Source organism: Microtus oregoni, unplaced genomic scaffold, assembly GCF_018167655.1.
Source record: "Microtus oregoni isolate MIOR12 unplaced genomic scaffold, Mior012 000048F_ref0000485, whole genome shotgun sequence".
NCBI classification, from domain to species: domain Eukaryota; kingdom Metazoa; phylum Chordata; class Mammalia; order Rodentia; family Cricetidae; genus Microtus; species Microtus oregoni.
The window spans coordinates 15,916,641-15,940,073 of NW_024543222.1; the positions used below are offsets into that span (position 1 = coordinate 15,916,641).

Below are 23,433 nucleotides of genomic sequence, written 5' to 3' on the forward strand. Positions count from 1 at the left end.
ACTCTGCTCTTCTTCCCAGCATTCTGTAATGAAAGCAACACACAAACAGAAGAACCTCCTACACCAGATAGATTTTCAGGTTGTGCCTCAAGCACACTGAGTCTGAGGCCCAGCTCCAGCAGTAGCAGAGCCTCCCTTGGGGGTTCAACTCTGACAGGTAAATTGGTGTTCAAGCTCCAAATCTGCCTCTTCCTAGACGTCTCCATGAGGAAATCATTTAGGCTCCATGCTCTTTCCTACAGAGCGGACGAGCAGGGCTCTGTCCTGGAACTCTGTGACTGCATGAGAACACGCACTGGTGGTTCAGCCTGATTCAAACACTACAACAACAGATACACACTCCAAACACTACACAGAATCCCTTAACAGGTACAACTTTGATGTGTCTGCATATCAATTATCTTTTTAAGTAAAATAAAGGAAGACTATATTAAAACATTTCACATAGTCCTTCCTGTTTTGTAGTAACTTTAATCTCTAGCTTCTTGGATCCTATATACATTTACTATTTATTTACTTATTTAAAAATAATGTTTGTATTTTTCAACTTTGAGGGCCAGTATGTTCATAGAATACTGAAAAATCATAAGAAGCAAAGCACTAGAAAACTGCGTAACTACTAGCAATTTTGATATTCCTTTTATTTATATATATTTGTATATATATCACAATATACTACATTTTTACATGACTGAGCTCATGTAATATGTATCTCATTTTCCATTTATCATGAATATTTACCAATATTCAAGTCCTAAAGCCTTGAGCATTTTTATAACCAAGCATATAATACCAATGAAATTGAAGGTATATTTAATTACCTTTCATGAAAACAAAACAAAAATCTTTTTTTTAAAAAAAAATTTTTTTTAAATATTTATTTATTTATTATGTTTACAATATTCTGTCTGTGTGTATGCCTGCAGGCCAGCAGAGGGCACCAGACCCCATTATAGATGGTTGTGAGCCACCATGTGGTTGCTGGGAATTGAACTCAGGACCTTTGGAAGAGCAGGGAATGCTTTTAGCCTCTGAGCCATCTCTCCAGCCCCCCAAAACAAAAATCTTAAAATCAAAATACCATTAGGCCTCTGGAGATACACACTGGCAGATCAAGAGCTACATACTCTGTTCATGTAATGCCTAACTTAAAACAAGGTGCAGAGCATTGGAGTGGAAATTTTTTAGACGCTTAGGTATCAGATTTGCATAATATTTTATGTCATAATATTTTCATAAGCAGTGTTTTCATTTAGTTGTTTAATATTGTATTCCTATTCTAAGCCAACAGAAGGGCACCATGTGTCAGTGGTTCTAATCACAGTGTAGATATGAATGCATCTCTACTTTCTAACAACCTAGTGAGCATTGATAACACTGCTCAGAGGTGGTTTAGCAGGTGCCACATCCCGGATGTTTCTTTTCTCTTAATTTTCACAAAAAGATTTGCTAATTGTTTAATTCACTAGTTCCACTTTTATCACACATTATTATCTGTAAACACCTTAAAGCTTGGGGTTGTGAAATAAAGACTGATAAACACAGGCACGTTACCAAAACAAATTATGTCTATAGAAGTAGGTTATTACTTGAAAGTGTCCGTAGGTGTGAAGACTCTAGCAGAGAGTTTCCCTGCCTTCCCTCTCCCTTCTTCTTCTACTCAGTGTGAAAGTGCAGAACTGGGGTAGCTTAGTAATGGTCACTACCAGAGATAAGCCTTCTTGACTTAACAAAAGGACAGCCGTGAGCCAATCATGCTACTACCATGTCTCAGCGTTGAGGACCTGTTTGTGCTTTACTGAGATACCACCACTTAGTGCCCTCACTGATAGTCTGAATTTATCTAGTGAAAAACACATGGAACCTTTTCTTTTCCATTCTCTCCACCTCCTGTACCACCCAGTGACCAAACAGTATGCAAAAAACCTAACAGTTCCATTTGAACTGACTTAGAAAATGCTTAAAGTGGGGGCCAAGGAGATGGTTTAGTTGGGCAAGTGTTGGCCATACAAGCATGAGAACTTCAGTTCAGATCCCCAGCACTTGTGCAAAAGCTAGTTTGGCCTCTGTAACTCCATGCTGGGTTAGGGGGCAGAGACAAGCAGATCCCTGGGGCATACCATCCAGTCAGTATAACCATGGAATCAGTGAGTTCCAGGTTCATCAAGAGACCGTGTCTCAAAAATAAGGTAGTGAGCTAGAGGGGTGATGGCCCAGTGGTTATACAGCTTACTGGTCCTGCAGAATACCTGACTTCAGTTCCTAGCACCAATATGGTAGTTTACAACCATCTGTAACTCCAGCTCCAGGGGAGTCTGACACCCTCTTCTGGCCTCTTCAGGCACCAGGCACACAAGTGGTGCACATACACACGTGTAGACAACACTCATAAATAAATCTTAAAAAAAAGAAGTTAGATGGTCAGGCGGTGGTGGCACACGCCTTTAATCCCAGCACTCAGGAGGCAGAAGCATGTGGGTCTCTGTGAGTTCAAGGCCAGCCTGGTCTACAGAGCTAGTTCCAAGACAGCTAGGGCTGTTACACAGATAAACCCTGTCTTCCAAAACCAAAAAGCAAAGCAAAACAAACAAACAAAAAACAAGGCAGAGAGTAACTGATCCAGACACCCACTGTGAGCCCAGACAGCTCTTCCTCCATTGGTTGCTTGTGTCAGGTGTTTGGTCCTAAGGAACTGAGACACCGTTCTGGAGTACTTTCTTCAGATCCCTGCAGGACCAGCTGGCCCCACCAGAGACCATCAGCTCTGTGTGTTCTTCACATTGTACCAGTTAAGTAAGGTGTCTCTGTGACCAGTACACAGAAGGAGAACAAGCCTACTTCTTCCTTATGAAAGTTCTTCAAGTCAGTAAAGAAAGCAATTGTGCCAACCTCAGCTCTCCTCAGACCCGTAGCTTCTCTAAGGCGCCTTTTTCAGTCAGGTTGGTTCCTACAGTCTTCTGTTGGAGGCCTGTTTTCGCCCTCTACCATCCTATCCCCTCCTCTGAACTTCAATGTCTGTTTATAGTTACAGTGAAGTACTGTGAGTATGGATCCCTTAGACCAGACCCTGCCCTCCCTCTGGTAGACATCAGTCCTTCAGTGTAGGCTGAAACTGTATTTGCATTTCAGACATCCTCATCTTGTCTTCGCTCCCATTGAATTTACCAATGAGTTAAACCACGAGTCATCTCTCACAAATCCTTATTGCTCCCGCAGCAGCACAGTGCAGAGGAGACTTCTGTCTGCTCCTGACGATTTCACCTCTCTGGACTTGCTGTCTTCTGCAGCTACAGTTGTCAAAGGATAAGGAATGTATTCTTATCAGATTGTGATTCAGTGGAGGCCAAGAACGTACACATGGAGTGAAGTAAAAGCTCCAGGATGCTCAGGCAGCTGAGTACATTATCAGTTGTAATGACATTTGGCATGTCCTTGGCTTGCTTTTAGAGACGTGTAGGGGCACATGTTGCATGTTCACCTACCTCAGTTCTCCTTCAGACTTCATGAATTTCCATTTCTTAGAGCAATGCCTAGAAATATGCATTTCAATAAACACTGCGGGACCATGCTACACATTAAGTTTTGACAATTGCTATAGTAAGCATTGAATAACAGAGTCCAAAGATGTGACCAAAGTCACATGGTGTGAATTAAGAAGTGATTTCTTTGGTAGCCCAGGCTGGTCTTAAACTTACTTGTTTAGCCCAGGTTAGCCTTAAAAATCATAACAGTCTTTAGTCTCCTGAGTGCTGGGGTTATAGACATGTAACACATGTCTGGCTTAAGGCTGTGATTTCTGATTTCTGAGAGTGAGTTAGAGGTTCCAGGGGAAGGAAAAGAAGCCGTGAGTTGACTGCTCGAGCAGACGGTGTGTTTTGGCTGGAGTGGATGTCCTGCAGAACAGCAAGAGTGCGAAGGCCGAGGAACGGAGGAAAGAGAAGGGCCAACTACAGACTGCTGAAACCCGAAAGCATCCAGTGCCAGGTGGCAGCAAGGCAGGACCTGCTGCAGAAGAGCATGATCTTTGTCATCAAGAATTCGTGAAATACCAGGCAACACCCTAGGAGGGAGTGTAGAGGGTGGGGGTGTCAGCAAAGATTAGTTGGGAAGGGTTGCTCCACACATCCCATCTCTCATTCTAGGCTATCTGATGAGAAGATCTATACTGAATTTCAGTTGACTAATTTGGATATAGACCAGTCAGATGGTAGACAGCTAGCACAGCTGCTTGGTGCCCAGGGCATGCATGGGTCTTTCTCATCTGCTCATAGGAGAGCTCAGTGCACGCTTGCAGCAGCACACCCTCCTAGACAACTGCTGTGGAGAGAACGGGGTCGGTCCTTGAGTGGTCTTCGTCTAAAATATCTCCTGAAGGATTTGGAGAGTCCACAGATGAAGGGGTGCAGAGGGTGGCCTACCTTCCGTGCTGATCAGCACTCTTAAAACCGAAGTTGACGAAAGTCGTGCTACAAGTCCTTCCTGCGCGGCTAAAACAACAAAAGCTGGCACCGGAAAGATGGTCAGTGTTTAGAGCATGTACCCGAGTGTGGTTTCCAGCACTTGTTCTGCAGTGCACAGTGGCCTGTAACTCCAGCTTCCAGGAGCTAATGTCTCCTTCTCACTCCCCAGTCCTGCACTCATGTGTGCATAACAACACACACAAAAGTCAATCTTGGTGGGCCGTGGTGACGCATGCCTTTACTCCCAACACTTGGGACACAGAGACAGGTGGATCTCTGAGTTCCAGGCCAGCATGGTCTACATAATGATTTCCAGGTCTACATAGATAGATCCTGTATCAAAATAAATAAATAATATAAATAAGTAAAACTTCTATTAACATAATCACCCTGTACTCTGGAAAGAGGAAGTCAAACAGAACTGTATTTGTTAGTTCCAATCCATACTTTTTAAAGACACAGAAGCTGAAATTATAAAAACAGAGAGAGATCAAATATTAATAATAGCTGGCACTGTACTGTGTACAAGTCCGTGCACTTTTTAGTGTTAAACATTCAGACCTGGTTTGCACACCTGCTTAGAGAAGCTTGCGAGACTTGTGACGATGCCCTGACTTGCACCGGTCTCGACAGACTCCTCCTTGGCAAGCGCCGTTGTCTGTGTTTGAGCTGGAAGCCACTTGGGATTCCCCTCTAAATATCACTAATCATTCATATCCTGCCCCCACCCCTGAAATGAATTAGGCACTCCTACCCCAATGCTAATTTGATAGAGATCATTTCTAATTTATTGACATCCTGACAGTGAGTTTCCCCCTTTAAATACCTGTGATTTTTCTGACAGTTTTTCCTTGATGCAGTTGGCCTCTGGTGACATCTTGGAAAAAAATGGTTATTTAACTCACATTGACAGGTCTCATTTTGGACATATTTTTGAAGATTATAAACAGCAAACCCTACTGTTTTTTCCTTGAGTTACAGAACTAAGGCTATGTCCTTTTTATTATGCTATTTTAGGAAATGATAATGAACTTATTAGGTGTCCTATAAATATTTTTGTGCATTATCTTCATCAGTGGGACTAGAAATGCCTGTCATTGTGGTGAAGCCCTGTTCTGTGTAGACTCTTAGGCCAGAAATCCTTTCATGCTGTCTGTTATATGCACCTTAGCATTTCTTGAAGTTTGCTCCCTCAGAATTTTTACAGGCATGCTAACATCTGGGTCTAAGTGTGCACCCTGATTTTGTCTGTTGTTGACTTAGCTAAGAGACTAGTATTTAGAAGGGGAAAACAATGTGTTACTGGTCTCCCTCACTCTAATGGGAAAGATGCACTGTGCTAGTCTAGATTGCAATGATACACTTTTGGGCAAACACTGAGAAATGGTTTGTGTGGTTCCCAGTAGAATCAGGTCCTGTCAGGTGAGCTCATGCAGAGCAAAGACTAGGCCCCTTAAAAGCCAACATTACGTTTCTAATACTGGTAAAGACTTTAAGAGGGGTTGCAGTTGGGGAGATGAAGAGAACTTTGGGGGAAAAAAGCCTATCGAAGATACTGGGAGAAAAGCTAGAGGGCTATACACCAGTGGAACTGATCATTGCAGTGGCGTGGCCTTTATGAAGGGGCTACATGCTGATGCTATGTGAACTTAGGAATTTGAGAAATTGGTGGGCTGGGCCTGCTTGAGGTCCAGAGAAGCAAGGGAATTGATTCCGATAGTCCAGCTAGAAGAACAACTAACACTGTGGGAAATCCTGACTTCACTGAACTGCTAGGAACATCTTTGTAGAAATGTTATGGTGTAGTGTATGTCTGCCGTGTTCATTGGGAGCTTGAGTCTCATCAATGCAGCAAACACTATAACTCTCAGCACTCCATGACAGTAGTTGTGCTAGGGAAAGTTTTAAGGTGCAAGATGGCCACCTTGTCATGCTCAGAAGTCATGAGCCGTAAGCAAAATAGTCAGTTATTTTAAGCTTTATGGTTGCAACTAATGTGATCTAATTCTTTTTTAATTTATTTATTATGTATACAGTGTTCTGTCTGCATGTTTTTTAAAAAATTTTTTGTTGATTTTATTGAACTATGCATTTTTCTCTGCTCCTGTCAGCACACTAGAGGAGGCCACCAGATCTCATTACAGATGGTTGTGAGTCACCATGTGGTTGCTGGGAATTGAACTCAGGACCTCTGGAAGAACAGCTGATATTCATAACCTCTGAGCCATCTTTCCAGCCTGTGTTCTAATTCTTAAGTAGCAGTTGAAGGTCTGGTTCTCTTTCATTTTTTCATCCATAGCCAGATGATAAAAATGAGCTAATATTATTTAGCAGCAAATATCTAGACATGTCACTATGTATCAGCAGTTGCTTCCCATGTGTTAGGCTTGATTATCACAGTGGCTTTCAGGTACTTATTTAATGTAGACAGCAGATCCCAGCGTCTCTACTGTATGTGCGTGCATTTGTGTGTGTCTGTTTGTGTGACGCACATGTCCAAACGTGTGTGGAGGCATTAGGTGTCTTTCTCAGTTACAGAACCTCTTTCCCCCCTTTTTTCCTTTACTTTTGAGATTATAATATAATTACATAATTTCTCCCTTTTCTAGAACTGAGTTTAACACAAAACACTGCCTTTATTCTGAGATTACTTCTGTCATTCCTTTTGGTACTAAATATGTTTTCTTATACGAAACAGTGGTCATGTCTCTTATTTGTTTGCTTGCTTGTTTTTGAGGCAATGTCTCACTGTGTCATCTCGGCTGTCCTAGAACTCATGTTATAGATCAAGCTAGTCTTGAAACCATAAAGATCCACCTCCTCTGCTTCCTGAGTCCTGGGATTAAAGGCATACATCTTATTTTTTTTTTTAAAGAAAAGATCTTCATCTAACAAAGTGAAAAACAAAAAACCCTAATCAACGTAATTACAACATTTCTCTCCAGTTTGGAAGGGTTGCTTTTCTTGTTTATGGGGAGTCATTTTGTTGGTGTGTTTTTTAGAATAGTTATTATATTTATTTATTGTGTGTGTGGATGTGTGCATGCATGTGCACATACCATAGTTCACATGTGTAGGTCAGAACAACTTTCAAAAGAGTTGGTTCTCTCCCTCTACTGCGTGGGTTCCAGGGGTCCTGCTCAAGTCGTCAGCTTGCTGGCAAACATCTTCATTCCCTGAGCTATCTCAGCAACCTGCTCCGGAACTCTCCATCCTTCTGCCTCCACCTTCTGAGCACTGAGATGACAAGTATGCACCACCACAACTGGTCCTTACCTGTTTTAAAGCATATTTGGCTTCGTTTTCTAGTTTGGGAAGTCCAAACTAGAACTGGTTAGAAAACTCAATGCATAGTAATTTTTAATGTTCATCTCCACTTGATATGTTTCCTAGTTAGTCCAAACAACCTTCAACCTTTCTTGCACCTTAACACAAATCATACCCTCAGTCTTCTTGACAGATTTCTACTGAGAAGCATACTTAAGATGTAGCTTTGTGCTTCAGATTGTAGGAAATGTCTGGAAATGCTTTCTTTTAAAGGATCTTGACTGAGCTGCCAATCAGTTGCCAGCCATCTTCCTCCTAGACAGTCTCCCAGTGTCTCATCACCTAAACCATTTTAATGCAGCCTATGATCATTTGCTGTGTGGTGGTTTGAATAAAAATGGCCCCAAAGGCCCACAAGGAGTGGCGTATTGGGAGGTGTGGCTTTGTTGGAGGAAGTATGTCACTGGGTGTGGGCTTTGAAGTTTCAAATGCTCAAGGGAGGTCCAGTATCTCTTCCTGCTGCCTATGGATCCAGATGTATATGGATCCAGATGTAGAACTCTAGGCTCCTTCTCCAGCACCATGTCTGTCTGCATGCTTCCCACCATGATAATAATGTACTAAACCTCTGAACTGTAAGCCAGTTCCAATGAAACATTTTCCTTTGTAAGAGTTACCATGAAAAAACAAAAAAGGGAAACAGCCAGGCAGTGATGGCACACGCCTTTAATCCCAGCACTGGGGACCCAGAGACAGGCGGATCTCTGTGAGTTTGAGGCCAGCCTGGTCTACAGAGCGAGTTCCAGAACAGCTAGTGCTACACAAGAGAAACCCTGTCCTGTAAAAACAAGTAAACAAAACAATAACAAAAAAGAGTTGCTATGTTCACGGTGTCTTTTCAGCAATAGAAACCTAAGACACTCTGTTTGCTTGGTATATTGTGTTATTTGTGTCTTTGTAATTGCTAGTACATGTTGAATCAGTGAAAGTCAGGACGGTTGTCACTGGTGTTCAGATAACAAAGTGAGCATGAAGGTAGCCATCCTAGAGCTGAGCAAGCAGGGGAGCCCGGCAAAGCTGTCTGTATCACTCGTTCCTAAGTGTAGTCTCACTGTGTGTTTGAGTCATCTGTATTGACAACTTTACCATCCCTGTTATATTGTTTTGTCCATTAACCTTTGCTCTTGCTCTGTCTCACTCACTTTGATTATACCAAAGACTGCATCACCAGTAACGACTTCAGATTCGAACTTCCTGCCATCTTCCTTTTGTTTTCTCCCCCTTACTTCTAGTATACACTCATGCACTCACACACACATGCACGCGCACACACACCAGCCCAACACCGGTAAATTAGATTCTACTGGAGCCTCAGTTAGTGTCCAGTCTTAAAGATCCACATCTCAAGTGGTCCCTGAGTGTTTCTTTCCTGTGTCTCACCCAGACAACTTACTGTCCTGTTTGCTGAAATGACGGGGTCTTTTTTACCTTCCTCCCACCTTCTATCTTCATGGGTAATCTAGAATCTTTAGAATTTTTATTTCATGGAAAACGCAGAAGCTCCCAGGAGAGAATTTCCCCGTCTGCTGTGGTATGTGTCATCTGCTAAGTGACAGAACTGACATCCGTGCTTTATTTACTCCTATAGTCAGCTAGAATCCGAGCCTAGAGGGATAGCTGAGCGGTAGAGTGCAGGCTCTGGATTGCTCTTCACCACGGAAATTAGACACATGTCAGATAAATGTAAATAATGTTATAAACATAAGCTCTTCTATCAGTTAGAGAATAAGAGAAACCGTGGAAATGACTTGGAGACAACGGCTAAAACCCCAAACTTGATCGAGATTAAAAAAAAAAATGTTGAAACTAAGCATAAGAGTTTATCTTAAATTTTTTTTCCTGTTATTTTGAGACAAGGCCTCTCCATATAGCCCTGGCTGTCCTGGAACACACTATGTAGACCAGGATGGCCTCGAACTCATAGAGATCCTCCATTTGCCCCTGCTTCTAGAGTGCTGGAGACTAAGAGAGTATGTCACTAAGCCTGGCTTGTCTCACACCTTTGACTGAAGAGTTAGTCAACAGAACCGAGTATAAAATATCTTGACTTGAAGTGAACGCAGTGCTGTTATTTACCCCATGTTGCCAATCTGTGGGACTTGGATCATGTCAGGAAAAGAGGGGTGGCTAGAACAAAAAGCCTGAGATTCTTATGTCAGCTTAAGTGAAGTTCGTATTTATGGAACCTTGCCTGACACTCTTTTTAAGTTGCCTAAGCAGTTATGTATGGCATAGAGGCTAGTCCTCCGTGACCCGAATCTCATGCTGGGCCCGCTTCTGTAAGGCTATCCATCTGCTCAGGCTCCTTTCTCTCATCCCCACTTCTTCCAGTTTCCTTTGTTTTGCTTTTCCCCAAAACCTTTCTATGTTGCCCAGAACCCTTAGCTCTGATGGCTTGGCACACTCCTGATTCCTGCAGTTAGCAGACTCCAGGAGGCATGGCCTCGGCTTCCTTCCTCTTTCCGATTCCTTGACTGACCTCTGTATAGACCAGGCTGGCCTGGAACTCACAGAGCTCTGTCTGCCTCTGCCTCTCAAGTGCTGAGATGAAAGGTGTGCACCACCGCCACCTTGCTTTTGTTTATGTTTCTAATGCCACAGGTCAAATCCAGATTTTTGCACATGCTAGGCAAATGCTTTAAATGAGCCGTGTTCCTCAGAGCCTTTCATTTAGTCTCCATGGCTGACCTTAGAGAGTTTAGGAATCACCTCAGTTGTGTGGAGATGTATGCGAGCATTTTCCTAGGGGATCCATTAGACTGTTCATGGGAAAGAAAAGAAGAATAGGCTGACATGAAGTTGTATGCCTGTAATTCTCCAACATGGGAGATCTGGGCAAGAGGATTGGGAGTTCAAGCCCCCCTTGAGCTGTAGGAGAACCTGTCCTAAAGAAAGAAACAAGAGCAGCACACACACACACACACACACACACACACACACACACACACACACACAGTGGGTGGGAGAGGAATGGAATGAGAACGAATGAGAGAATATTTCATTTCCACCAGATTTTTCCTTCTATTTCTTACCTTTTCTTTTTATATTTAATTTACTGGTCCAGGGTACTGATCATGAGGGACCTATACAACATTAAGTGGGGGTAAAAAGTGGCAACAGATGGTTCTACAGCCTGGGATCCGAGGGCCTCCAAAATTAGAGCCAGGAAAAGCTCAGGAGAAAGCTGGGCATCAGCAGTGGAGTGGGCTTCCTCCTGAGGCCTTCGGGTCCCCAGTCCCAGAGACCTTGGAGTGATATGACAGTTCAGCTAGCAAAAATCCAGCCAATTAGTGACTCGGTCTCTGCAGAGAAAGGCTGAGTTAGCCTTCAGCAACTCTTCCATCCTCTGCAAATTCAAAACTCATGGATTGAGTTGGCAAGAAGGCTCAGTGGCTAAGGGTGATTGCTGTCAAGCACAATAACTTGAGTTCAATCTCCAGATCCACACGGTAAGAGGAAAGAATCAACTCCCTCTAGTATTCCTCTGGTCTCCATATTCCAACCATGGCATGCTTGTGCCCTCCCCAAATAAATAAATACATAAAATTTAACCCATTGGCATGGTGTGGAGGTCGGCCTCAGAGCCTGGCAGTCTCCAGGCACCTCCAAGGCTCTGACCATAGCAGATTACTGCTGGCATCTATATCCACACCTCTGTGCCTGTGGCTCCCTTTAGTCTCTTTATCATTTTCTGTCCACACCCAAACATGACCCCTGCTCATCCTTCCAGGCCAGGTTCAGTATCCCTTTGTCCCTGTGTCCAGTCCTAATTTTCTCCTATCACCTGGGTGGAATCAGTCTTTCTTGGGTAGATGCCAAACATAGTTAGTTCATACATTTCACTGATACATTATGGTTTATTGGCTGTGGGCTTTCCTATTAAGCCAGGAATTCCATGCAGGTAGGGACTGCTTTTTGCATGTCTCTATCCCTCACACTTCCCTCGGTGCCTCTCACCAGGAACTTAATAGACTTTTGTTGTATGGAATCAGTTTGTATGACTCACTGGGAATTAGAGACCAGTGCTTGTTTAATAAGTCAGGACAGACTTTAATAATAGTAATAACAAGGCCTCATTTCCACTGCTTATTCAAATAACTGATTCCTTTGTGGAGCTGGATTTTGAAAATCTTCTTGTCAGTGTGTATTTCTTTGATATGCTAGAAAGGATCCCAGGACTGGCACTGCCTGAAGCCGCTAAGATGCACTGTTGACGTCGCGCTGTTGTCAAAGATAGCATAGAATGCGCTCCATAGGCGTGCGTTTCAGCCTCTCCTCTTGGCTTTCACAGCAGTATTTTGCGAACTATTTATAAGATCCAAGTTAGTTTAGTTCAAACCACACTAAACTAAGCATTTTCCAAATACAAAACGTAATTGCAAAGTTTAAATTCTAGTATTTATGTACAGTTTGTTGGTCACTTCAAATAGGTTTCATTTATTTATTCTTTCATTCATTCATTCATTCATTTTACTTTTACAGATTTAAATTAGTTCAGTAGTGAGATCCATAAATTAAGGGCTTCAAATAATTTAAAATGGTACTTTTCTCCCTCAGACTCTTTGAATTTCTAAGAAAAGGAATCAAGAATTTACTTATTTGGCCCTTTTTTGAGTGTGTGCTACAGGCGATGCATTTTGCTGGGTCAGTTGTGATTCAAGATCAATATAACAGTATTTTCCCTTAAACAACATGAGAGAAGGTATATAAACAAATGACTATAATTTGACCTCAGAGAAGAGAAAGGAAGACCCTTTGAGAGCCACGGTTGAGGTTAAGAATGGCCATGTCTGCTGGCCCGGGTCTGCAGGCAAAGCAGAGAGCTGAAGGGGGGTCGCGATTGATAATCTCTTTTTTTAAATAAGCAAAATGGGAATCTAGGTCATCTTTGAGAATTAGTGGCATGGGGTAGCTCTCGAGAAGAACTGAATATTTCAATAATTCATAAGGAGAATTAGGAGAGAGATAAGAGACAAGTAAAGGATGGTGAGTGGTGCGAGTGAGCTGCGCGAGCCACGCTGAAATCCGATAGCATGGGGGAGGGGCTGCATCAGGCAGCACAGTGCTCTAATTTGCTCTCGCTGTGCTCTGTGGCCATATTGTACTCAGGGCTCACAGGTTGGGGACAGCATAAGAAGCCATGAGAGCCTTTCCCAGAAAGCGTGGCCTGTTCTGGAAGGGGTCTCCTCAAGAGGAGGTTGACCAACTTGGAGAAAGTCAAGACGAGATGAGAATAGGCCTGCACTCTAGGTCTCTGTAGGCCCTCAGCAAACTTTGGTCTTCCTCCTCTTCATGTTTGTCTATTTTTATGTGTATGTGTGTGAGGGTTTTGCCTGCATGTATGTAGGAGACACCATGTGCATGCCTGAAGATGGCATAGTCCCCTGGAGCTGGAGTTACAGACAGTTGTGAGCTGCTCTGAGGGCACAGGGAACTGAACTCAGATCCTCTGGAGGAGCAGCAAGTGTTCTTAACCACTGAGCCCTCGCTGGGCTTCTTTCACTCCTGCCACCTGCCTACGGTCTGTGCACGTGACAGTCAGATGTTCAGTTGGCTTAAACAGGACGATCAGGAGTCACTTTCCAAAGCCTAGTTGTCCTTGAGGCTTGAATGTGGGCTGTAATTGGTGGCGCCAGCTTCTAGGAGAAGAGCCAGGTTTACCCCGTAATGCAGTATGAACCTCTTGCTTGAGGGCTGGGCCAGAGGACAAAGACATTTTGCTGCCATGGTTCTTGGGGTGGAGCTTTACTCTGATGAGAAAGGTTGTAGCACTAAGCCTTCATGAATCTCTGGTAAGTTCCCTTGCTGCCTGCCAGCTTAACCATGAGTAACAATTTCATGGTTTTCGAGAATCTTTAATGGTGTCTTTTCTTGACATGAAGATGTTACATATGGATGTCACTGTCAACCCCAAAGCTCTCCCTCCTCAGAGCCTAAAACTTCTAGTGGTTAGTTGTATCATGTGATTTATTTTACTTCCTGTCAATGGTAGGTGCCATTGTACATTTCCCCTGAAGGATAGAATTTTTAAGGCTCTCGTTTCAGAAAAGGATAAGCCGTTTTCACAGGAACACACCTGTGTTTTCACCTGTAGTTATGAGAACAGCACTGAAGTCCAATCATGTATTACCTCACTGAGTGTATTTCAGTGTAGCAGAAAGAAAAACTGTTCATTAGAAACCATGGACCAGAACAGTGACACGGTGAAGGTTGGTGTTCCTAGGAGAGTGAAGAGAATCGCACGTCATCTTCACCTTAAGAAACTGAGCAGACAGCCCTGAGAATCAGCCAGAGAGACTTAGGAGTCTAGATCATCAGTCTTGCGAGTTTGGCTTATTAGTGACAAGTAATCGAATACTGTTTTTGAAGCTTCATTTTTATCTGGGTGTCCCTAAAAAGTCGTCTACATTTACTGGCCATTTGTTCGATGAAGCCGTCTAGCCTTAGTCACTTATGGTGCCATCCATCTAGACCTCAGGACTCTGCCCATCCAACCCGCCCAACACCCTTGCTTCTCCAAGTTTGTTCTGGCTGGTTGACCCATTATCTTGTGATGAGGACGTAGGTCCCATAGCCCACTGTTTTGTGATAGATATATTTTCCATTAGAACTTCTGCAAGGCAGACTTGCCTCCGGCTCACAAAGGATAATGAAAAAGCAATAATTCCTAGTTAGATAGTAAGTCAAAGAGACAGTTCCAGAGTAAAAGTGTTCATTCTAAGTGAAGTTAAAGAGTTTTCCAAAAATCAGTAACTGGCAGCTTCCCTTCTTCCTTCAAATCTTGCAGCGGTTAGGGCTGCTTTTTGGATTTTCTGTTCAAAGAAAATATAAGAGGCTTGACCGATTACTCATGTCTGTCCTCAGCATGCGACTGTTAATGTACAGAAGTGACATGGGCGTCTCGTCCTGAGGTGCAGGTGTGTGTGCGTGAAGAAGGCAGACCCTCTGTTAGATGTCCTTGATTTCAGCGAGCTGGCTAAGTCTGTCTCTTTTTCATGTCTAGGTTGTAAACACGTCAAAGGCATCCTGCTGTACGGACCCCCTGGTTGCGGTAAGACTCTCTTGGCTCGACAGATTGGCAAGATGCTGAATGCGAGAGAACCCAAGGTGGTCAATGGGCCAGAAATCCTTAACAAATACGTGGGAGAATCGGAGGCCAATATTCGTAAACTTTTTGCTGACGCTGAAGAGGAGCAAAGGAGGGTATGTGAGCATAAGACTAACATACTAGACACTTAGGATGGCTTGCATGACAAGTGACACCCAGAGACCTGCCATCTGTATTTTGAAACAACTTTCAGGAAAATTTTAGTTGGTACCAATAGTTCCATACAGCATTGCCCTAGAGCAGTGGTTCTCAGCCTGTGGGTTGCGACCCCTTTGGGGCCAAATGACCTTTTCACAGGGGTCACATATCAGATATCCGGCATATCGGATATTTATATTACAGTTCACAGCTGTAACAAAATTACAGTTATGATGAAGCAACAAAAGTAATTTTGTAGTTGAGCACCACTGGCCTAGAGGTTATGTGGGGCTGACGTGACGAGAAATGCCGTTTCTCCCGTGTTTAGAAACAGATATATTTTCAAGTGACGCTTTTGGACCATGCCACTTCCACACACTTGAGCTCCTTTGTCTTTTGGGAAAGGAGGAAAGTTAAGTCCGTGAATAGACTTTAGGGTTTCTCCGTTTGTAAAGTCCCACACGAAGTAAATCCCTCCGTCACCCTGAGTCAGCTCAGCTGTGGAGCAGCACCTGTCAGATTGTGGCATCTCCAACTCCTCCCACCTGTAATGACATGGAAGCATGCGGAGGGCATTCGGAGCCAAAGGGTTGCATTGAAATTGACTCAAGTTTAAAAACTCAAAAGCTGCCTTTGGGCCTTAGGAAAAAAAGTTATTTAAAAACCAGACCTGAGCTTCGTAACTGTGACGGTTGTTTGATATGTTGCTTTGACTGCATCACAAGTTGCCCAGAGGTTTGGTTGTACATTCTGGGTGTGTTTCTGGGTAAAAGTAACTTTGAATTGGTAGGCCCAGAAAAGCAGATTGTCCTCTCAATGTGAGCAGACAATCTAAATAGAAACAATGGACCTAGAAGCCACTGAATGACATTTTAAGAGCCTGAGAGAAAAATATTTTATTTTATTTTAATGGGAGTTACTGAGCTGGGGGTATATTCAGTGGCGGAGCACTTGTGTAAGGCCTAGCTTCAGTCACACTGCAAAAATAAATGAACGAGTCTCTTGTTCACTTTAGCACGTGGATGATGTTGTGCTTCCTGTTTTGAGGAGGCCAGGATGTTCACTCTCTGTTGAGTTTTCTTTGCTGTGTGTGGCCAACCACGGGGTTACGATGTCAGTGAAACTCTTGCCTTGTTCGTTAGAATCTTCGTGAACTCAGGGGGAATGATTGCTGATGCTGTCATCTCAGCTGGTGAAGTCAACAGTGCATCTTAGAGTTAAGAAAAGGTCCAGTGGACTTTTGTGGTTACTGAAAGATAAAGTGAAGTTTAATGTATTTTTAAGAATACATGTTTGTTGTTTGTTTGTTTGTTTGTTCTTTGGAAATTTAGAAAAAAGAAAAAGCATGAGGTAGCCATCCCTATAAACAGTTAGTGTTGACTACTAAAAAAAATACCTAAAAAGGTAAAACTGAGCCAAATGGGCCCTGATAGTTATACACTAAACAGAGACAAGTTGAGATGACGTCTAGAGGAGCAGCTCATAAAATCTCACTGTGAGTTTCCATGTAGCGACATAGATGCCTTGGATACTGTTTTTAAACGCACAGCTTAAATATGGCACTGCTAATGATAAAGCTGCGCTGGCCAAGAATTTCTAGGTACATACTGATCACACCCAGCCTCTTCTGGTATACCCAGCTAATGACCCCATGGAAGGGAAATGTCTGCTGCAAACGCCTCCCCTCTGTGACTCTGGACAGTCCAGGCTGACAGAGATGAGCACTTCCATATAGGTCAACTCGATAAATTTAGAACAGCCACTTTAGAAGTCTGTTGCCACGGGCTCAATAGCACTGGCCCTGTTTCTATGGGCAACTGGTAAAAGTAGAGTCAGAAGCCGATAAGTTGAAGAGGGCTGCATTATGGAAAGTTCAGTCCCTTGGTACACTGTTAATTGATGATTCGGCTATGTGGATCTGTGAACCTGAGTCCTAACTTACTATAATAAGAGCTTGCCTTAAACTAATACTCTGTAAAACTTGATGCTATTGAACTGACTAGGTGGGGGAGGGGAACGGGTGGTAGGTCACAGGGTTAGTAAGGCACTGGAAAGGTCAGGATTGTACTGACTTGTGTTTAGGACAAATTGCTCCTGTGATTGGTTTGTCAGACAGCATCTTGTAGTCTTCAGCATCCTTCTTGACTAGGCGACATCAGGGTTAGACGGTGACAGAAGTTATGATGCCACAAAGCTCAGGGCATGTAGACCGGGACATGCAGACAGTGTAACTCCTTTCTGTTCCTTGACATTAGGCAGACAACCCTGAACATAAATATCCTTTTATATTTCAGACAGCGTCTCACTGTGTAGTCCTGGCTGGCCTGGAACTCACCATGTAGACCAGGCTGGCCTCAAACTTAGAGATTCACCAGCCTCTGTCTCCTATGCCCATCCAGGCTATGAAGGTCTTTTAAAAATGTAAAGTCCTACAGTTTTTCAGTCACAAACAACCGTGTCCTGGTTTTGCACCGAGTTAATTACACTTCTGTGAAGAAGTGTACTCTGGCAAAGCCATGCTGGAAGATCCAGTTTTTCTGTGGGTGGAACAATGTCAAGTTTTTGGCATGGTTTTTTTTTTTTTTAAGAAGCAAAGTATCATTTGTCTAGACATCTATTCAGTATATACGAACTGAGAAATGAAATGTTTTAAGCTTAATTTAGTTTTAAAAATGTTTGTGGAAGGAGAATAATTTTGGTTTTAGTTTTGGCTTCTGAGACAGGGTTTCTCTGTGTAGCCCTAGCTGTCCTGGAACTCACTCTGTAAACCACACTGACCTCAAACTCAGAGATCCACCTGCCTCTGTCTCCTGAGTGCAGGGATTAAAGGCGTGCATCATCACTACCATACCTGGCTAATTTCTAAAACAGGTTCTTCACTGAGCCTGCAGCTGCCTTTGGCTAGGCTAGCTGGCTGACAGGCCCCAGGGTCTTCCTGTCTGCCCATCTTGTCTGGGGTTTCAGATGCACATCACTGGCCAGCTTCTACACAGGGGCTGGGGTCTGAACTGAGGTCCTCGTTCTCGTGCAGTGAGCACTCTGCCCACCGAGTCATCTCCCCAGCCCCGTTCTTCATTTAATTTTGCCTTTTGCTTTTTGATTATAATTGCTGAAGGTCTTCCCTTCCATTGGGATGATTCTAATGTTTGTTTAGAAGTAAGCATGGCTCAAAATAGTTTTTAAAAAGATTTATTTATTTTATTTGATGTATATTTGTAAGTCTGTACCTGTATGTGTGTGTACCATATATGTCTGGTGCTCTCAGAACCAGAACAAGGCACTGGATCCCATAGAACTGGAGTTAACAGTTGTTTGTGAGATGCCACGTGTGTACTAAGAATCAAACCTAAGTCCTCTGCAATAACATACACATACGTATACACACACGCGTGTACACATATACACACACACACCACACAGAAACCCCATTAGACAAAAATTACTGTGTATTGTAAAAATTTAAAGAGAAGAAAATGTAGGTTACCATCAGTTTATGTAATGGAATGAATTTTTAAAAAGTAACAGAAAACAATAAAAATAAAAACTCATATTGACTGTGGTAGTCTGAATGTATTTGGCTCCCATAATCTCATAGTGAGTGGCACTATTAGGAGGTGTGGCTTTGTTGGAGTAAGTGTGGTCTTGTTGGAGGTGTGTCACTGTGGAGGCGGGCTTTGAGGTTTCTTATGCTCAGGATACTGCCCAGTGTGTCAGTCGACTTCCTGTTGTCTGCAAGATGTAGGACTCTCAGCTATTCCTCCAGCACCACGCCTGCCTACATGCCACCATGCTCCCTACCACCATGATAATGGACTGAAACTCTGAAACTGTAAGCAAACCACCCAATTAAATGTTGTTGTTGTTGTTTTAATAAGAATTTGCCTGTGGTCGTGGTGTCTCCTCACAGTAATAAGAACCTAACTAAGACACTGTTTAGATACTAAAAATAACGAGAACACTCACCTTCTACTTAGCAAAAAGTATGCTGTGAATAACATTATGACAACAGAGGGCAAAGTGAAATAAAATATTTACAAAATATGTTAATAGACTTAATTAAAAATCATTTTTACAAATCAGGAATAAAAGACAAACCAAATAATAGAAAATTAGCAGTGGTAAAAATATATATAATTTCTATTTTTGGTTGTGAGCCTAGCCTTTAACTGCTGAGACATCTTTCTAGCTCAAAAATATATATATATATATATATTTTTTTTTTTTGATTTTTCGAGACAGGGTTTCTCTGTGGCTTTGGAGCTTGTCCTGGAACTAGCTCTGTAGACCAGGCTGGTCTCGAACTCACAGAGGTCCACCTGCCTCTGCCTCCCGAGTGCTGGGATTAAAGGTGTGCGCCACCATCGCCCGGCCTCAAAAATATTTTTAAAATGTGCCAACATCTTCAGTAATTAGAAATATGTGACTTAGAAGCAGAAAAGTCAGTTTCTAGTCCCATTGAAACCAATCAAACACACAGAAAAAGATGCTACTACTGATTTGTCATGTTGGTAATTAGTTTTTAATGTTTTTGGTATTTCTTACTTGTGAGAACATACCGAAATAGGCAGTCCTGCATTGTGGAATGCTAAACTGATTTAAGGAGGAGGGGAGGAGCCTGAGGATGTAACCCTAAATTTATCCCCAGAACCACAAAACAGCAGCACAAATTATTTTAGAAAAGAATTTGACACTCTATTTTAAGGTCTTTAAAATAGTCAGTATACCTTTTAACCTAACAGTTGAATATAGGAAGTAATTATGTATTTTGTCAAGAATTTATGTATGAAAATGTTAATTGCAGCAACATATATAATTAGAAATAATTAAATATCTAACAGAAAGGAATTAATATAGAGTGTGGTGGTTGAACTATGAAACCAGTCATGATGAAATTTTAGAGAGCTACTACTAATCACAATGTAGTTCTGGAAAAGCAAGCCAACTGAGAGTATTACGTTTTGGCTAGTTGACTGTGGTGCTTATGATCTCCTCATGTTTACCTATCTTTTCCCCAGATTTTTTCTAATTGTGTAGTTTGCAATTAGAGAGAATGAGAGATTTTGGCGTACTCGGCCCTAAATGGAATGTCTATCAAATCTCTCTCCTCCAGGGTCAAGGGTCAATAGGGAATAGGTGCAGAAAGATTGTAGGAGCCAGAGGTGGTGGGTGACTCCTCGGGAGCCATCTTCCAGGCATACTAGGGCTGATGCACACATGACAGACCATGCTCAAGTTCACCATGCTAGAAAGGTCTTCGCAGTTGGTGCCTGCTGGGAAAGAGCAAATCAGTTCTCCAAAGGAGTGCCACTGGGTGCATTAGCACACTCCAGAGCAGGCCTGCTCCAGAGAATTATCAATACAAAATGGACCCCATGCTGTGTGTGTGTGTGTGTGGGTGGGTGGGTACTATAAACTCTTTAAAAGCATTTTCTCCAGTTTCTTCCTTATGATAAAATAATGTAAGAGATGTGGCTGGCATTCATAAAGCTGAAACCATTGTAAAATTTTCATTTTCAATTTACAATGGGTAATTATCACAATAAATCTATTTCTAACCAGTAACAATTATGTTAATCAGTTTTTAGGCACAAGGAAGTGAATGCATACATGCATCTATGTCTGGATATTATTTATTTATCATGCCCTCATCTTACTCTAAGAATAAAACACTGAAACTAGGGGAGAAAAATATTTTGATCACATTCTTTGCCCTCCCCCAACTCACCCAGATCCTACCCACCCAACTTTAAGTTCTTTCTCTCAAAACAAAAACAATACAAAAACAAGTCAAAATAAACCAACAACAACAAAAACTAAGGCAAAAATGTCAAGAGAAAAAGCATACACACACACACACACACGCACCAAACCATAAATAACTGTAAGTCTAAAAAAAAAATAGAAATGTTACAACATTAATAGCATTTATCTTTAGGTGATAAGAGTAGTTTCTAACTTTATCTTTAATTGTTTTACAACTTTTGCTAAGTTAACACATTTTGTAAGGTAAACATGCATCTCTTAATTTAATTTATTATAATTATTTTGTGTGTGTTTGTGTGCATGTATATGAGAGGAAGGGTCTTCCATTTGGGAACCAGCATTTCGTCATAGAGGTTTCAGGCTCTAATTGGGCCCTTGGGCTTGAGCCATCACTCACCCCTTTTAAAATTATGTGTGTGTGTGTGTGTGTATGTGTATGTGTGTGTATACATGTGTATATGTATATATGTTTGTGTGTATAAGTATGTATATAAATATGGATATGTATGTACCACGGCATGTGTGTGGAAGTGAAAGGAAAATTCGTGGGAATCAGTTCTTAGACTGTGAGGGTCCCAGGGATTGGATTTGGGTCAGCCTTTACCTGCTGAGCCATTTCAGTGGCCCCTTAAGCCTCTTGAAATACTGGATTTTTACAGGCTGGATGTACAGAGGCAAAGGCGGGTGAATCAATGCTCCAGGCTAGCCAGCGATTCATAGAGAGACCTGTCTCAAACAAAACACACATCTCCTGCCCCAAAACAGGGGCTGTATTTTTTTAATCAGAAATTGATAAATTCTAACCATATCTAATCCTTTGGTTCACCATGCTTATCACTTAATTTATATTATTTATATATATATATATATTTTTTCACGTTTAGATTATGTCCATTCTCTTCTGTTTTGTTATTCTTGGTTTTTCTTTTAGTGTTAAACATAGAAAGTAAAAGAATCATCATTGATGTCAATTAATTCTATCTTTCAAAATAGTAGAGAGGATTTTGATTGCCTCCCAAATGAAGAAGCGTTGCATGTTTGAACTGGTGGCTATGTCAGTTATCTTGACCCGATCGTTACACATTGTAGGCCACATTGAAATGTCATCACACTCCATAATAACCGTGCAGTTACAATATGTCAGTTAAAGTAGCAAGATGTTTTCTAGCATGTTCTCTCTGGTCCCTCATAGGAGGCTTAATTACTAAGTATAAATTCTAGAAAGCCCATGTTAATTTAAGCTAATGAATTATTAGCTGTTTTGCAATTCCAACACCTTTGAGGGGGCAACAACCATGATTTAATTTATACTCATTTATATTTATTAGCCAAAATGCAGAAAAATCAACCTGTAGAGTGCTTTGTTTGTGTTTCTTGATTAGTTTGTTTAATAATGCATTAGATTGTGACCTTTAATATAATATCCTTCCTTCATAGCTTGGTGCTAACAGTGGCTTGCATATCATCATCTTTGACGAAATCGATGCCATCTGCAAGCAGAGAGGGAGCATGGCTGGTAGCACAGGCGTTCATGACACTGTGGTCAACCAGCTGCTGTCCAAGATTGATGGCGTTGAGCAGCTGAACAACATCCTCGTCATTGGTATGTCTGGAGTAAAGGACGACACCTGCACATTACCTTCTGGCTTGCCCAGCTGGACTTGGGGCTGCACTGCTCTCCTAGAGAGCTTGAACTGTTGTACATTCGGAGCTGCCGCTTAAGATGCTTTTTAGGAGGGAAAACATTACTGCTTTACGGACATTGAAACCATCGCTTATAGGAGGGGAGACCTGCGAGCTGGAGAGGCCGTAACCCTCTCTCCTTTTAGCCACTTTACTTGCTCTCGCTGAATCTTATAAAAGACTTCTCTTTTTAAATGCATATTTCATTACAAAGTCTTGCAATATTTCCTACTAGATAAAAAAATAAATGTTTTTGGTTTAGTGTTGTTTGTGTTTGACTTTTAGAAAATGTTCTTAGGGGAGTTACTTTTCGGGGGGTGTTCGAGACAGAGTTTCTCTGTGTAGCCCTGGCTGTCCCAGAACTGACTGTAGACCAGGCTGGCCTCAAACTCATAGATCTGCCTGCCTCCGCCTCCTGAGTACTGGAATTAAAGGTGTGCACCACCACTGTCCAGCTGGGAAGTGACTATTTTTACCTATACTTAAGTACATTTTATTTTACATTAATTATGATTAATTACTCACTGTTCTTAATATCCACATTCAGGAATGACCAATAGACCAGATTTGATAGATGAGGCTCTCCTTCGACCTGGAAGACTGGAAGTTAAAATGGAGATAGGTAAGTAATGTAGATCACTGGTGTGGATGCATGCGTGTGTATGTGTGTGTACATGTATGTGTGTGTGTGTGCTTGCATGTGGTGTGTGTGCATGTGTTTTTGTGCAGTGTGTGTACATGCGTGTATGTGTGTGTGGTATGTGTATATGTGTGGTGTGGGTGTGTGTGTGAGAGCCTGTATACATGTCTGTAGTGTGTTATGTGTGGTGTGTGTAGTGTGTTGTGTGGTGTGTGTAGTGTGTTATGTATGCATGTGTGTATGTGTGTGTGATGTGTGTGCATATGGATGGTGTGTGGTGTGTGGGAGGGGGTGTGTAGCATGCACCTGCGGTT

General features: G+C 42.2%; 1 protein-coding gene across 1 annotated transcript in view; it reads left to right on the forward strand.

Annotated features, from left to right (window-relative positions):
• The window catches only part of Nsf (N-ethylmaleimide sensitive factor, vesicle fusing ATPase), a 134,694-nt gene that overhangs the window by 61,226 nt on the left and 50,035 nt on the right, over nucleotides 1-23,433 (forward strand). Inside the window, exons 9-11 of the mRNA XM_041635920.1 lie at nucleotides 14,791-14,990; nucleotides 22,234-22,399; nucleotides 23,027-23,101. Of these exons, the coding sequence (XP_041491854.1) occupies nucleotides 14,791-14,990; nucleotides 22,234-22,399; nucleotides 23,027-23,101 (441 nt within the window). The remainder of the gene's footprint in view (nucleotides 1-14,790; nucleotides 14,991-22,233; nucleotides 22,400-23,026; nucleotides 23,102-23,433) is intronic.